At 41.8% G+C, this 16,734-nt stretch overlaps 1 protein-coding gene across 2 annotated transcripts in view; it reads right to left on the bottom strand.

Annotated features, from left to right (window-relative positions):
- SLC25A13 (solute carrier family 25 member 13) overlaps window positions 1-16,734 on the bottom strand; it is a 188,821-nt gene that overhangs the window by 100,080 nt on the left and 72,007 nt on the right. For both annotated transcript variants that reach the window (XM_036247320.1, XM_036247321.1), the window contains exon 5: window positions 687-826. In XM_036247320.1, the coding sequence (XP_036103213.1) occupies window positions 687-826 (140 nt within the window). The remainder of the gene's footprint in view (window positions 1-686; window positions 827-16,734) is intronic.

Raw genomic sequence — 16,734 nt, 5'->3', positions numbered from 1 at the left:
TGATATGATCACAATGTGTGTGTGTGGGTGGGAGGCAGGAGTTACTGGCCCGGGTACAGCCCAGAAAAGTCAACAAGTCCCAGTTTAACCCTAGACAAGGACAGCAAGTGCCCTTTCAACAGTGGTTCTCAAACTTGGCTGCACATTAGAAGCACCTAAGAAGCTTGAAATATCCCAATGCCCAGACTGTCTGTCCCCCAACCCCCAAATCAAATCAAATCCCATCTCTAGAGGTGGGACCTAAGCAACAATAGTTTGAAATCTCACCAGGTAACGCTAACACGCAGCCAAGTTCCAGACCCTGTGTCTTGTCTATGAAAGGCCTCAGATGAAATGATACTACTGTTAGATGCCAATGATGGCATCTATCCATTTCTCAGGGGAAAACAAAATATTGGTAAATAGCAGTGGAAATCGTCATAAGTCAAGAGTTCAAGTTCCAATTTTGCCCCTCCTGACTTACATGACCTTTGAGCAAATCGCCTGATTTCCCGGGACCTCAGTATGTATCAACCCTTTTAAACATAATGGGGTTCTACACAGTCTGAAGGACCCACTTCACCCTGTGGTGTCTATACCCTACCAGAGCAACACTTCCAGATAGATGGTTTGGCCTGGGGTGAGAAAGTGTGAGGTAAATCAGGATCCAGTTTTACTTATTTACTCTTTTCAAAAGGTAGACCCACCAGCAAAAACTGAGTGAACTCCGCATATGTCAGGTGTCTCTTTCTTTCTTTGCCAAAATGTAGTTGCACAAATTCTGAATCCCAGTTAAATGGAATACGCTGATGAATTGTAGTCTGTCCAAAGACTTGCTTAACGTCCTCTGAAAAGAGAAGAGAAAGGTTGACTGAAACAAAGCCAATCAGGTGTGACCTTATAAAATCTGTTACTAAATGAATACTGCTACTCTTCTTGTTATAAAAAGTAACTCAATTTAAAAAACACACAGATTACAAAACCATGGCAGAAATAAAAGTCAGAATCCTCATGGAACCAGCTAAGAAGTCAAAGTTAATAATCCCACCAAATGAAGGAGAAAAAAGAACACACACACACATACACACCTGAAAGGTAGTAGGAAACCAAACCAAAGTAATAAGCTAGATATCTAATATCATAATCTCATATATTTTGTTTCAACAACTACTGTTGTCTAGACGTATGGGATATAATAAAAATTTCAGTAGCAGGAAACATATACAGAGGTGGGCTAAATAGGTTTACAGGTGTGAGTACAAAAAACACAGTTTATTCCTGTGTTATTATTCATTAATCATTGCATTATTTTCCATACAAACGACTGTAAACCTACTTTACCCCAGCCCGATACATACAGAAACACATGACATTATACTTTAAACAGTCTTTTATTGCATTATTGAAGTTTTTGAGGATTTAGAAATCAGTTAGACAAATCTTAAAGCACAATTACAGCACTATTTGAGCCTATTTGAGCTTTAAAAACTTCCACTATTTATCAAACCACACTGAACACAAAGGGCGGGAGGACACGCCAGCCCGACTTTTTCACTGTTCACTGCATACAGTGAGCCTGACAGAAGTTCTCAAATGGTCCAGATCATCCCATTTTAAGATGGGCTACCAAATGTTCTATTATTTATTCTTCACTTTTTTTTTTTTTTAGCCTCCACTACAAAACGGGAAGAGGACTGACAGAGAAAAGAAAACAACAATATGAAAAACCTTACTTTTCTAAAGCTTCATGTTTTTATTTACAAGTCTTCTCCTCCCAAAAAAGTGTGTTTGGAGGGAAGAGGGAACACGGGTTATTATTAATGAAATTTGTCCTGGCCTTCACATCATTAAATATAACTACTAGACCTGCTTATTTTTATGAGCAAACTGTGCCTGATACTTTGTGCATGTGTGTGTGTTTTTTAACCTCTGTGTCTATTTAAAATGTAAAAAAAGAACAAAGTCCGTTCGTCCTCTAAAGGGTTCCAAAAACTTTGGCACATGTTTCCACTGTTTCCCCCAAATTTCCTATTTCCACCCCCATTACACCCACAAGATTTTATTCCATGAGTTTAAAGTTTCCAGAAAATTTTAAAGTCTTGCCATGAAGAAACAGTAGTGCCGCCATCAGCATAAGGTCGGGTGTGTATTTGCACAGAGAAGGTAGTAAAATTCAAAATTATGCCAGGCATAAATTTTATAAAAGGTGGCAGAAAACCTCTGGCTGGCCCTGACTGTAAAATAAAAAGTCTTAAAGGGCAACCCTCGATTTCTTTACATTTATTCTGTCTTCTCTATTTTTAGGGGGGGAAAAGAGACAGGACATAAGAAAAATGAAATGAATCAAGAATCGGGATTTACAAGAAAAAAGGAACGACTCCCAGAGGATCTGGAAGGTTGAGGGGTGGTCCTCGGTGAAATGAATTAGGTAGAAGGAGACCCCACAAGTTTTCTTCAGCTCTGAAACACTTGAGAAGAAATTACCAAATTGAAATCTAAATAACTTGGGTTCAAATTGTACTAAGTGGTGGTTGAAATTTCTTAGGCACTTACACTGTGCCTGGTATTGTTCTCGTGGTTACTTACTATATGTGTAAGTCTTCAGTGGTAACAACAGATATTAACCCAGGTCATCTGCGGCTCCATTCCAGTTCTCAGGTTCTATAGCTATATAAAGCAATATGCCCTGCCGGTGTGGCTCAGTGGATTGAGCGTTGTCCCACAGACTGATATGTCCCATGGACTGAGAGGTCCCGGTTCGAATCCGGTCAGGGCACATACCCAGGCTGCAGGCTCCATCCTCAGTAGGGGGCACACAGGAGGCAACCGATTGATACTTCTCTCTCACATCGATGTTTCCGTCTCTCTCCCTTCCTCTCTCTCTCTAAAAATCAGTAAAAACATACTTAAAAAAATTAATAAAGCAGGCCCAACAGAGATTTAAGGACAGCTCCCACAATCTCCTAATCTAGAACAATAAATTAGCTAATGAAAATTGATGTTCAAATGACAAAGATACAACCAAAAGGGAAACACAACATTTTTACACTAAGTAACATTTTACACTATAATAAACTTTTAGAGAAATAATACGCAAACAATAATGGCTTTCTTGCCATTTTTTTGCATTCTGGTGAAACAGACATTCCTTTCTGTCAAGCATTCTGATGAAATAAAGCTTTAATAATCACAGGAAGGCTGTCAAAAACAAGGCCCCTCCTTTCCATGACCTCTCCCTCAGTGCCCCACAGAAAGTAACGGAGGGTAATAACCAAATAAAGGCACTTACTATACATTGTAATATGTATATGATTTATCCTGTAAATAGATATAAAGTTACCCCAAAATTAGTGAATGAAGTAAAAATGTGCCTCACCCTAACCAAAATCTTACCTTTCCATTAATTAAAGTAACTAACATTTAAGACTTACTACAGCTCTGACTTGAATGAAAAACTGAACTTTGAACCCTAAGCCTAGATAGAGCCTTTTCCACTATTCCACAGAGCTCACCTCTCCGCAAATACTGGCCTGAAGTATCGAAATCTAGTCCCCCCTGAAGATGAGAGCAGTATGTGACCCCTAAGGTATATCTCAACCCTACAGACCTGTACTATTATAATAATCTGTTTTTAAAAAGACATCGCTCTAGAGCATGTAGATGGATGCAGCTACGTGTGCGACTACACATCTTTATTGTATATCTCTTCTTCCCCCACAGATTACTGGCACCTTGACAGCAAAGGCCATGCTCACCTCTGAGTCTCGCAGTGGCCGCACAGTGGAGGGCAGACAGCAGTCACTCACTAAGTAGTGTTTGAATTTAAATGGGTCAGAAAAGGTTTAAGATCGCAACAGTGCAACAGGTTAAGGACAGTGGTATAAACCCTTTGAGACACTACAGTTTCCCCCTTACTGAGAAGCTGTTTCAACACTCACTTCCTAAGATTTCAGTGAAACATCAGTCTTGCTTATGAAACCCTCCAGTCCCACTCCTTGGCTCAGTCAAGTCTACTGAGGGGCTAAAGAATCTGCATTTGAACCTGAGTCCCAGAATTTTCTGATACAACAGTCCAGGACTTCATTTGGAAAAACATTGTCCTAAAGCATTATGGAGGGGGTAGCTTCACTCCTTACTAATTTTATTTTTTTCATCCTCACCTGAGGACATTTTTGCATTTATCTTCAGTTAGAGCAGAAGGGGGAGAGGGGGGGAGAGAGAGAGAGAAACATCGATGTGAGAGACACTTCCCACACGACCCCAACCGAGGCCAGGGACAAACTGCAACTGAGGTATGTGCTCTTAGCGGGAACTGAACCCGGGTCTCCCCGGTCCAAGGGCCAACGCTCTAACCACTGAGCCAAACTGGCCAGGGCACTCCTTACTAATTTTTAAACCTCCCAATGAAACAGACAACGAAGTAGAAGGAAGTAGGAAAGATTCTCCAGACCAGCCTATGTAATACAGTAATGTGTAAGCACGGGCCACCTGTAGATGCAAGAGGACACGCAGGGCCACCATGTGGTACAATCCGGAGGATGACATTCCCCTCATGGCCCGTGTGAGTGGTGCTCCCTGGAGTAGGACAGCTTACAAACTACGTGGCCCTGAGAGTGTGGCCCCGTCACCAGGTGTCAGCTGTTCTAGAGTTTGGGCAACTGTTAAGAATGCTAGTCCTGCCCTGGCCGGTTTGGCTCAGCGGTTAGTGTGTCGGCCCGCAGACCAGAGAGACTGGGTTCAGTTCCCGCTAAGGGAATGTACCTCGGTTGCAGTTTGTCCCCACCCCAATTGGGGTCATCTGGGTGGCAGCCAGTCAGTGTGTCTCTCTTGAATCGATGTTTCTCTCTCTTCCTCCCTCTCTCCTTCCTGCTCTATCTGAAAGGCAAAAATGTCCTTGGGGGAGGATGAAAAAAAAAAAAAAGAATGCTAGTCCTTAACCAGCTATCGACTACTAAGTAGCACAGCTGACAAGCACCGTGGGCTAGGCCTGCTGGGACGTGGCAGGCTACAGACGACGTGGGGCTACACCTGAGTCTAACCCACAGGGAAGAACCGAACAGCAGATCCAAACCGCAGACTGCACGAGGCGCCACACTGCAGCACCCCTCACGGCGAGGAGGCGGAGTGCGAGGACAGAGGGCTCACGACCTGGGTCCTGAGGCCGTCGGGATTCATTCAGATGATCTGGGAAGGGGGTTCTCAGTGGAGAACAATAGCACAAGGAAGGGCTCATTGCATTTAAAGTGCACTGGGCCAGAGCCACCTGGGGTCACTAAGACACCCCAGGTCCTGCTCCAGGTAGTTATAGATGTTGGCATTACTTGCCAGTGGCCAATGTTATTATTTTTAAACCCCAAGGAGTTGATACTACTTTTATGGTGGAGAAAGGGTTGCTATGGGAAGAACAGTTGGTTGTGGACTCAGCAGAAAATGAGATCGAGAGTTTTTTACCCTCTACAATTTCTGCAAAAATTATTTTTCATTATCTTCACTTACCTGACAGAGGTTTATGTACTCAAATATCAAAATATTACCAGGTCCTTCAATTGGACAAACCAAATGTGCAAGAGGGAAGGAGGCTTAGTGGTAAAGAGGAAGATTACCAATGTTCTTACTCATTTTCATAGCTAATCAACTTAAAAAATTAAAATATTAAATGTCACTCTAAAAGACTCATACATTTTCTCCAAAAATATCGTATTGGTGCCTAAGTGTCTGACTACATCACCCTGCTCCAGTAAGTTGTTCCAGGCATTCATTACCCTAAGTGCTTGGTCCCTACACTTTCCTGTAGGTTCGTGAATAGAAACAACATGTATGAGCCCAATAGACACAGTGGGCTCCTGGAATGTCCCCTCTCCCTTTGGAAAACACTGTACTGTCATCTCAGGTTAATATTCTTTTCTCCTTTTAGGAGATACAAAGAGCTTTCTCACTTAACATGTGACTGTTTAAGATTTCTCCATGCCTCGTGAGACAGTGAAAGGTAAGAGTATTTCTCCCATCTTATAGGGGAAAATCAGAAATGAAAAACCAAAGTGATTTGCAAATTCTGCTCTAACCTCTGGTTTCCATGGGAAATTCCATGAGCTTTACCATGAAAAACTCCAGGAGTCATCCTCAGGGCCATGCCATCACTAAACCTTTCCCATTCCTTGACCTTTGCAAACCTACCTTGAAGTCCTGGAGAGAAAAGAGGAAATCCTAAATGTTTTAGGTTTTTTGGTTACTTATTAGTTCAGTGTACTACATATATAACGATAACTCATAACTCACCAGCTGACAGATTTCAAAGAAGCATTATTTGGCAGATTTATCACTAACTTAAAAAGAATCAGAAGAGTCTGGCCAATGGGCTCAGTGGTTGAGCATCGACCCATGCACCAAGAGGTCACTGGTTCAATTCCCGGTCAGGACACATGCCCAGGTTGTGGGCCTGAACCCCAGTGGGGGGCATGCAGGAGGAGGCCAATCGATGTTCTCTCTCGTCGATGTTTCTATCTCTCTCTCCCTCTCCCTTCCTCTCCCTTCCAAATCAATAAAGGGAAAAAAAAAAGTTAAAGAAAAAAGAATCAGAAGAAGGTTTCTCCCAGCCTAAAACACAAGGTCTTAAAATCTTAACAGGTTGAAGAGGTGTAGGCAAAGAAGCAAAACTGAATTAGCACTGGAATATGAATGAAGTCTTTTGGATACTTAAAGCCCTATTTTTCATAGCTTGCCCAATCCTACTGAAAGTAAAAACAAATTAGAATGCTTATCTCTTAAAGTATAATTATTGTTATTTCAGACTGTGCCAAACAAATTATGTTTGGAAGGCCTATATTTCCCATAACATATCAATAATGGTGATATTATTTAAAGCAAGATTTCACCAAATAAGCTCAACGATTCTGAGTTTATTTGTGGGACTTTGCTTTCTCCACAAATATTTCCTGCCTAAAAGTCTGCTGTATTTTTTCTTTTCAGATTACAAAAAGACAATTACAAAGTGGCAACTTTTTCCTTCCTAAATATAACCTCAACGTCAACTAATTTCCCCTAAGTTAATAAATTTCCCAGGCTACAGAGTATATTGTAGTAGAAAGACTGGGATTTTTAAAAGCTGGGTTGCAGATGACATGATCTTGTATATAAAAAGTCCTAAAGAATCCACTAAGCAACCTATTAAATGAGTCCAGCAATGTTGAAGGATACAAGATCAATATATAAAAATCAATTGTATTGCCCTGGCTAGTTTGGCTCAGCAGTTGGAGCACCGGCCTCTGGACCAGAGAGTCCCGGGTTCGGTTCCTGCTTGGAGCACGTACCAAAAATAAATAAATAAATAATAAAAAATCAACTGTATTTCCATACACTGAAAATAAGCAACCCCCCTCCCCCAAATGAAATCAAGAAAACAATTCCATTTATAATAGCCTCACAAAGAAAAAAATACTCAGGGATAAATTTAACAAAAGACGTGCTAAATTTGTACTCTAAAAACTATAAAACACTGTTAAAAAAATTAATGAAGACCCAAATAAATAGAAAGCCATTTCATGCTCAGAGACTGGAAGATTAATACTGAGATGGCAATACTCCTCAAAATGACCTATAGATTCAGTGTAATCCTTATCAAAATTCCAGCTGGCTTCTTTGCAGAAATTGTCAAGATGATCCTAAAATTCATATGGAAATTCATGGAACCCAGAATAACCAAAACAATCTTGAAAAAGAAGAACAAAATTGTGTTTCAAATTTACTACATAGCTACAGTAATCCAGACTATATGGTACTTGCATAAAGCCAGACATGTAGAAAAATGCAACAGATTTGGGAGTCAAGAAATAAACCCTTACATTTATGGTCAACTGATTCTCAACAAGGCTGTGAAGACAATTCAATAGGGAAAGATTCATTCTGATAAATGGTGCTGGGATACTGGATACCCACAGGTAGAAGAAAAAAAAGTTAGAACCCTACCTCACACCATGTACAAAAACTATCTCAAAATGGAGCAAAGACCTAAATATAAGAGCTTAAACTATGATGCTCTTACAGGAAAACATAGGTAAAAATCTTTGAGACTCTGGATTAGAAAATGGTTTCTTAGCTATGACACCAAAAACACAAGCAATAACAAAATAACAGGTAAATTGAATTTCAAAATTTAAACTTTCATATTCCAAAGGATACCATCAACAAAGTGAAAAAAGAAAACAAAGACCACAGAATGGGAAAAATTTCTGCAAATCATATTATCTGATAAAGAACTCTGGAATATACCAAGAACTCTCACAACTCAATAAAAAAAGACAAATCACTCAATTTTAAAAATGGGCAAAAGATTTGAGTAGATATTTCTCAAAAAAAAAAGGCATACAATACACATGCCTGGCTGGTGTGGCTCAGTGGTTGAGCATCGACCCCTGCACCAAGAGGTAGCCAGTTCGATTCCCGGTCAGGACACATGCCCGGGTTATGGGCCCGATCCCCAGTTGGGGGGCATGCAGGAGGCGGCCAATTGTGTTCTCTCTCATCGATGTTTCTATCTCTCTCTCCCTCTCCCTTCCTCTCTCTCTAAAATCAATAAAGAAAAAAATATTTTTTTTAAAAAGGACATGCAAATGGCATATAAACATACGAGAAGATGCTTGATATCATTGGCCAGTAAGGAAGTATAAATTAAAACCACAATAAGACACCACTTCACCTCCACTAATAGCAAGTGTGTATGAGGATGTGAAAAAATTAAAACCCTATACACTGCTGGTGAAAATGTAAAATGATGCAGTCACTTTGGCAGTTCTTCAAAAAGTTAAACATGGTTACCATATGACCCAGTGATTCCACTACTAGGTATATATCCAAGAGAAATGAAAACATATGTCCACACAAAAGCTTGTACACATATGTTCATAGAAGCATTATTCATAGTTGACAAAAAGTGAAAACAACCCAAATGTCCATTAACTGAAGGATAGATAAGCAAAATGTGATATTATCCATTACAATGTGATATTATTCATCAATATAAAGGAATATGGTACCCGGCTGGTGTGGCTCAGTGGTTGAGCATTAACCAATAGGTCACTGGTTCAATTCCCGGTCAGAGCACATGTCCAGGATGTGGACTTGGTCTCTAGCAGGGGATGTGCAGGAGGCAGCCGATCAATGTCACTCATCAATGTTTCTATCTCTTTCTCTCTCCCTTCCACAAAAAACATATTGGAAAAAACATATTGGCTCAGCAGTTAGAGCACTGGCCCTCGAACTAAAGGGTCGCAGGTCTGATCCCCAGTCAAGGGCACATGCTTGGGTTGTAGGTTCAATCCCTGGCCCCAGTCAGGGTCATGTGGGAGGCAACCAATCAATGTGTCTCTCTCACATCAATGTTTCTCTCGCTCTCTCTCCCTCCCTCCCTGCCACTCTATCTAAAAATTAGTGGAAAAAATATCCTCAGGTGGAGATTAACAACCTCCCCCACACCCCCAAAAAAAGAAGAAAAAAAAAAAGGAATATGGTACTGTTACACGTTACAATGTTACAATGTGGATGAACCTTGAAAACATTATGCTAAGAAGCCAGTCCCAAAAGATCACAGGCTGAATTATTCCATTTATACAAAATGTCCAGAATAGGCAAGTCCATAGAGACAGACAGTAAGTAGATGAGTGATTTCCTAGGACTGGAAGGAATAGGGGGAAATGGGAGAGGGAGTGAGAATTGTTAAGGTATGCTGCTTCTTGTTGGGGTGACAAAAATGTTCTAAGATTGACTGGGAGATGGTGTCACAAATCTGGGAATATAAAAACCACTGAATTATACTTTAAATGAGTGCAATAAAGCTACTGTTGAAAAACCTGAGACCGTCAGCTCTGCCTCTTACTGGTGAGTGCCCATTGGGCAAATTACTTACTCTGACACCAATTATTTACTTACTACATCTGTAAAATGGGAATACGATACGTATCCTGGAAGGTTGTTCTAGAGTTAAGCATGCCTAGCACAGTGTTCTAAAACATGGTGACTATTAAAACGATAAAATTCCAAAATCTAAAGGCTTAATTATAATGAAAGATATTTTCTGGGTACTAAATATTTATGAATGATACAAAGAAGAATCAGGCACAGAGTGATTTGGAAATATCCTAGTTTATACATTTCTCAAAAAGCAATAATTTTCCTCAAATAGTGAAAATCCATCCTTCTCCTAGCTCATATATTAAAACTTTGAATAAAAAGTGATCAAAAACTAAGTAATTTTCTATTATGTTTCTGAAAGTATGAAATTAAGAAAGATTAAGAACCTCCACTCTTTACTTTGGAGATCTTTCAGATAACTAGAAATATTTAATTGGCAAATTACTTGCACATGCCATTAAGTGGTTAGACTGAATTTGTTTTTACAAATTCTATGGGCTCTTATTCCTTAACCTCCACCACACTATAATCTGAAATCATCAAGGTCTTCACTTATGCAAATTTTACCGTTCTACGTTTTTGTTTCCATACAGAAAAACTAAATTAATGCACTTTAATTTCCAAAAGATTCACTTTCTGAAGCTGCACATTGACGGAAACATTTTCCATTAAAATAAAAAAGGTTCATCAAGCTACATCATCTCAAACACTGAACCATAATCTCTCTCTCTCTCACGGATCCTAAAAACTGCATTAATACAATAAACACAAAAAGGGTGTTTCTGATAAACTCGAAAGTAATCGCTTTGGAGGCGAAGGGAGAGTAGCCACCCCCCACCTCTGCACAGCTGCCCTGGGGGGCTCTCTCTAAGGCTGCTCCATCCCCACAGAAAGGTGTGGTTTCACTCTCAGTGCAATAATATCCCACCCTGCTGATGTGGTTAACAACAGCTTACGGGGCACCTTCCTTTAAGCAGGGAGCAGAGACAGGGCACCTTCCTTTAAGCAGGGAGCAGAGACAGACCGTTGAATTGGTGAGTTAAATGACATAATGGAGTAAGTGGGAGCAGGCCTATCTCTGCTGCAGCAGGCTCCCGTATCAAGGTCGCCATTTCAAACCCTTTTGACAAGTGCCTTTTTATATTAATCACAGTGAAGGGTCTGAAGAGGAAAGAAGTATTCTGGCCACAATTCAGGCTCGCTCGAGGAAGTTCCAGGGGGAAAATGGGTGCCATTAAAACGGAGTAAGTACAGACCAAGTCCTTCACACGCAGCCCTTCTCATTAAAATGGAGTTCGTGCTGAGACCTGTAAACTTTTTAGTATTCTTATTCTGAACACGCAGGTGTAAACTTTTTAGTATTCTTATTCTGAATATGCTTATTCTGAACCAGTACAGTGGGGAAGAGTATCTTTCAAAAAAAAATAAGCATACGCACAGACATACCGCGCGCGCGAGTGCACACACACACACACACACACAAACACACACACACACAGGCGAGCTGAGCTGAACATTATATTGAAGTCATAGATTGTGTCGGCTTAGGTAAAAATTAGGGCTAATTTACAACTCTTTCAGTTCTGTACTTGGCGAGGAATGGGACTGCCCTGACATGAGGTCATGTGGCATTCTAGAAAAGAACTTGGTCCTTCTAGTAGGGACAGAAGACAAAGTTGTGATTCCTACAAAACCAGTCACCTTCCTGTCTCTGGGCCACATTTGTGGAAGAAAGCCATGAACTACTCCAGCCATTGTTCCATTGCAAGGTGAACCATGTTCCCTGGAAGAGCTTGTCCAAAACACATTCCCAAGCCCCACACCAAAGATTCCGCTTCAGGGGATTTGCGATGGAGCCAGGGAGTCCACGGTTGTCATGAACACCCCCACCGATTGCAGGGGGAACCTGTGGTCTGCCTTCTCGATCAGCATCCTTCCTATTTTAAACCTGATGGATCTAGAATTCCTCAAGACTAATACACAATTTAAGTCAGAGTGGTGAACGTTGGTTAACAAGAGAAAAGGTTAAAGGCTGGTCGGTATTTAGCATCCAATGTTAATCTCCGTCACATGTGTTGTCTACACCAGCAGCAAAAGAGGCCAACGGAGATGTTTTCAATCCATCTGCTAGAAGAAGCTATTTTCAAATGGACGGAAGAAATCATTAGTGGTCTTTCATAACATCAAAAGTAGGTCAGCGAAAGGGGCGTTCTGAGGCACAGAGCTGACTGTGGGCACTCTCCAGATGTGTGTGCTCGCTTTAATCATCTGCTGTGTTAATTACTGGTAACTTTCCTCACCACTAGAGAAGAACATAACCAAAACCCTCCAACTCTTTGAAATGCTTAAAGCAGTACGAAGAATCCCAACTCATTCTCTAAATGCAAACATGATATCTATATTGCTTAAAAAAATAAATTCGCTAGTTTCCTTAGATGGGTGTTATCAAAAATAATTTTCTTGCAAAAGCTTCAACATACACCTAACCCTGCTTAAATGCTTTTGAGAGCAGAGGTGCTGCAAATGTATACCCACAGTGATTCCATCTTCATAGAAAACTGTTTTTATTTCAATTAAAACATCTAACTATCCACCCCCAACATAAACCTACACTGTAATTTTTCTCTGAGAACTTGCAGTGTGGTCTTAATTTTATTTCTTTATGGACCTAGCAGAGCAAAACCTACCCTGCAACTGTTGGAAGAAATCAGTCATGAGTAGCAAGATTATAGCAAATTTTCCAATTTAGAAAAACTGTACTTTTATTCCCCTCTCACACTGAAAGAATAATGGTATAATGTGAATATTTTTTTAATGAGCAGTATAGTGTAAAATAGTCACATTTTCCCAGCGCTCCAAGTTTTAAGATTTTGTTAGCTCTTTGTGTTCTTCACACCTTCTTTCCTCATCACAAATTCTCTTCTCCCTTCATCACACACACACACACACACACACACACACACACACACGCAGGCTCACACACAACAGAGGCATGCCCTGACTAGTTTGGCTCAGCAGTTAGAGCATCACCCCAAGGACGGAAGGGTCGTGGGTTTAATTCCCAGTCAAGGGCACATACCTGGGTTGAAGGTTCAATACCTGCCCCCAGTCAGGGTCTTGTGGGAGGCAACAATTGATGTCTTTCTCACATTGATGTTTCTTTCTCTCTATCTCATCTCACTCTCTCCCTCCCTCCCTTCCACTCTATCTAAAAATCAATGGAAAAATATCCTCAGGTGAGGATTAACATAACAAAACAACAACAAGGACAAAACACAGGGCAGAAACTCCCAATCTGGTGGCCTCTAGTCTTCTCATGAAAGGTTCACCTGCGGGCAGTAGTTAAGGAAGGAGGAGCTTCACAAGGTTATCTTCTTCATTCTCCAACTGACATTCTCCCCCATCTCAACAGCCCCCCTCCCGTTTTGAAAACGGAGCGATGAAGTAGCAAAAAGTACAATATTTTAGCCATTTGAAGCATGGGTGATTCTCAAATTATCCCACCAACTGGAAGTGCTCTTTGATACCACTATCTTGCAAAATTGAGGCCATTATGGTCAATCGTGCAAATCCGTATTTAGCTTTTTGTAAATAGTGGATTTTTGACCCCATGAACCGAAACAGCGTCTGAAGTGTCTCTAGGATCTCGGGCCAGACACTCAGTACCCAGGCATGCTACAAGTCTTATCAACACGGAGGTCATTTACTTCCAAATCACACTGTCTCATTCAGTAGTCTCATTCTCTGCTGGAATATGCATACGAAAATGTACTCAGGCCCTAGCCGTGTGGTTCAGTGGTTAGAACGCTGGCCTGAGGACCAAAGGGAATCACATCTCGGGTTTGATTCCCAGTCAAGGGCACATACCTGGGTCGCAGGTTCAATCCCCAGACCCGGTCCGGGTTGTGTGGGAGGCAATCAATCAATGTGTCTCTCTCACATTGATGTTTCTCTCTCCCTCCTACTCTAAGAATCAATGGAAAAATATCCCTGGGTGAGGATTAAAAAAACAACAACAGATTAACAGTTTCATTAAACACACACACACACACACACACACACACACACTTTCTTAAAGTTCATAATGAAAATGCTTTATTCTCCCGGGATTGTTAAATGAGAAACTGGAAACATGAAAGTGTCTGGGAAACTACCATTCACAAACCTGTCCACACTAACCTGCTTGGAGGCCAGCAAGTCCTTTAAAGCCCTGACTTTCTGTCCTTCTGCTCACAAAACGAGAGCGATCGCCCGCCAGCTTCACAGCGGTACTAGGAAGCCTACGCAACGATCACAGGCATGTCTGCCTCCAGCTCTGCCCCAATAGAATTAATGCAGCAAAACCCATCTTTCCCCAGCGTCGTTTGGCTCCTGTCCCCATGCTCTAAAGAACTCTTCGAGACACGCAACTGCCACAGCTATCAATAAAAACTCCTGCTCAGGACCTGTGGTGGGGTGCTCCGTCACACAGCACCCTCTCCCTGAGCACCCATGTCTCTTAAGCTGCACATTTCAATCAAGGGCCTCCTCTACGATCCTCAATCCATGCAAAGACCACCTTCCTCCCACGCCGCTACTCTGATCCACTCCTCCACTCAGAACTCTGCTCATGTCAAGAGATAAAGCTTCGTGGGTAATGCCCAAGTCAAGTGCATTTCACTCTATTACCTGGATGTCCACATAACCAAGGCAACTCTCTGCGTATACTAAGAACTCTAATCCAGGTATATTCTTCCATATAAACAAAATCTCAACTAATGCTTTTGCTCATTGTTCATTGATCCTTCCTGAGAAATTATCAAACCCCCCTATTATCTGATATAGATCGAAACCAGTATGGATTCATTGGCACTTATTTGGCTTAGAAGGACGAGGCCACCTCACACAGCATGGCCACCACCAGAGGGAGGCAGTTTGGCTCGGTGACTAGGTCATCAGGCTGCTACCTGGCTCCACCACAGTCAACTCCATGACTGTGGACAGGTTACTTAACCTCCCCAAGGTCATTTCCTCATGAGAATTATAACAGTATACATCTCCTAAGTAGTGAGAATTAAATACTAAAGTACATATAAACTGCTTAGCTCAGAGGGGTATATAGTTAAGAGATCAAACTTAAAAAAAAAAATGAGGGTTACTTTCCTTCTCTCAAGAGATCATGTAAAACCACATATCTGGAGCAGAACAAGCTCAGTAGCTACTACCCAGTGCTACTTCCTTTCCTTTGACTCCCTCTCACCCCCCAGACAATCAGGAGCCAAGTTAAATATGATTCATTCTCAGAATGGATCTGGTGGGATCCAGAGATGAGTCCAGTCCAGGCCTCCCTTACCTCTGCCTGGACTATTGCAGCATGCCTCACATGACCATCCCCTCCTGACACCCACAGCTCCAACTCTTCCTGCAAGGAGCCGTATCACAGCATCTCGGAGTTCACCCCTCCAGGTCTGGTCAGACAGCCTCCATCGCTGCCACCCACGTAGCCTGCTTTATATTATAGACAGGCTCTCCTGGCACCGAACTACATACTACGTACTTTATTTTTTAATCCTCACCCAAGGACGTGCACGGAGAGAGGACGGAAAGGGGGGGGAGGGTTGTGAGAGAGAGAGAGAGGTGAGAAAGAAACATCTACAGGCTGACTGGGGATCAAGCCCTCAACCCAGGCATGTGCCCTGACTGGAAATGAACTGACAACTTTTCAGTGCACGAGATGATACTCAACCAACTGAGCCATTCCACCGGGCCCAAACTATATAATTTTTATCTGTTTATTGTCTCCCGCCCTAAAACATAAGTGCTCTGAAGAGGATTTTCTAAAAATTCTGTCACTGCTGTATCTTCAATCTTACAATACAGTAAGTATTCGAAACGTATCTCTATCTATCTTTACTCATTCTTTTATCTCATCCAGTTCAAACACCATCTATCTGCTTATGACTATCAGATAACTATCTCCCAAATGCTACACTCATATATCCAAGGGCCTGTCTGACTTCCTCACTTAGATATCCAATAGGCACCAAACGAACACATTCAAAGTGAGATCCTATGCCCCCACCTAGCACCCACCGCCAAGTCTGCAATCCTGCCCATGTTGGTGACAGATGGCCAACACTCTGAAGTCATTCTTGTCTCCTCGCTCTCTTTCAGTCACAGCCTGGAGACAATCCATCAGAGAATCCTGTTGGTTCTCTCTTCAGAATACCCCTTGCCTCACTCTGGTCCAAACCACGACAATGCCTCACCTGTATTAATGCGATAGCCTCCTAACTGTTCTCTTTCTACTCCAACTTTTCTATTCCCTGTTTCCAACACAGTAGCCAGAGTGATCCTGTTAAAACATAAACTGGATCATGTCACTCCTGTGCTAAAGAAAAAAGTCCTACAGTGGTTTCCCAGCTCATTTACCATCAAAGTCCATGTCCTCACCTTTGCATAAAGAGCCCCACTTGACCAGATCTGTTCTTTCTCTGAGCTGCTCTCCTACTAGGCTCCCTGCTTCTCTCAATTCACAAGGGTCCTTCTTGCTGTTCCTCAAAGGATATAGTGTTGCTTTATTCATTATTTCTTTCCTTTGGGTAAGTGACTTAGACGATCAACCAGTATCATTTCCTCTTCCCTCTTCTCACCCTGCTTGCCGTCCACCACGAGTTACTCTCTTTTGCACTTCCTCTCCCACATTAATGAAAAAAAATTGTTTTTTAATCTCCACCTGAGGATATTTTTCCATTTATCTCAGATAGAGGGGGGACAATGCAGAGGGAGGGAGAGAGAAACATTGATGTGAGAGCAGCACATCGACTGGTTGCCTCCCGCCAGAGCCGGGGATGAACCGTAACGGAGGAACGT

The sequence above is a fragment of the Molossus molossus genome, unplaced genomic scaffold (genome assembly GCF_014108415.1).
Source record: "Molossus molossus isolate mMolMol1 unplaced genomic scaffold, mMolMol1.p scaffold_m16_p_7, whole genome shotgun sequence".
Taxonomy (NCBI): domain Eukaryota; kingdom Metazoa; phylum Chordata; class Mammalia; order Chiroptera; family Molossidae; genus Molossus; species Molossus molossus.
The sequence above is the reverse complement of the archived record's forward strand: the minus strand, read 5'-3'. Positions and strand labels throughout refer to the sequence as shown.